The sequence below is a fragment of the Priapulus caudatus genome, unplaced genomic scaffold (genome assembly GCF_000485595.1).
Source record: "Priapulus caudatus unplaced genomic scaffold, Priapulus_caudatus-5.0.1 Scaffold2290, whole genome shotgun sequence".
Classification (NCBI taxonomy): Eukaryota; Metazoa; Priapulida; class Priapulimorpha; order Priapulimorphida; family Priapulidae; genus Priapulus; species Priapulus caudatus.
The window spans coordinates 13,228-13,956 of NW_014579351.1; the positions used below are offsets into that span (position 1 = coordinate 13,228).

At 46.2% G+C, this 729-nt stretch overlaps 1 protein-coding gene across 1 annotated transcript; it reads right to left on the reverse strand.

Moving 5' to 3' along the window:
- Nucleotides 1–4: 4 nt before the first annotated feature.
- On the reverse strand, nt 5–729 carry LOC106818508 (the record flags this gene model as incomplete). The annotated part of the gene is given in 1 exon segment (XM_014823204.1): nt 5–729. A coding segment is annotated over 1 exon segment (582 nt), but the record flags the coding sequence as incomplete, so codon positions are not given.

Consider the following 729-nt stretch of genomic DNA (forward strand, 5'->3'; position numbering starts at 1 on the left):
AGCGAAGGTAGTTGGTCGAGTCAAATGTCGCGAAGTAAGGCAGGATAGCCTCAACAGTTTCCAAGTGTAGTTGCCAATTCCCTTCCCGATCAGCTCGCACAAGGTCCTTTGCCAAATTGACCATATCAATGAATGTAGCCCAGTATCTAAATGTTTCACTTCTCTCGCTCTTCTGTCGTTTGAACTCCTCGAAGTCATCAAACAGGATACCTGATGAGGTAGCGAAATCGGCAAGCAGCTGTTGACTTTCTAACCGATCCTTCTCCGAGACACTTGCTTTCATTTCCCTCAGTATGCCAAGAGGGCCCTGGTACTTTGCTATGCCCAATTCATCAAAGAATGCTTCCCACTGGAGTCTTTCCATTGTTTCCGATAGCAATGTCATACCTGCCAAGGACCGCACATAATGCGAGCCACCCAAGACTGCCTGGGTCACGTTAGGGCCAAAGATACCGTTTTCTATCCAAATACTTTCTGCTCCACTATCACGCAAGTATTTCCCAATACACCCGAGGAAAATCTTGACCATATGGAACGATCCGAGACACACAACAATATTTTGAAATTCAACTGGGCGCCACAACATGATTTCTCTTGCTATGTGGTAAACTCCTTCGTCACATGCAAGAGCTAGTTTATCCTGCCTAAGTTGACCAAGTATACCCTGAAAGTTTTTGAGGGCGGTATACACTGTCTTGTACTCTGTTACCGGGTAGGGTAGGACAGGCA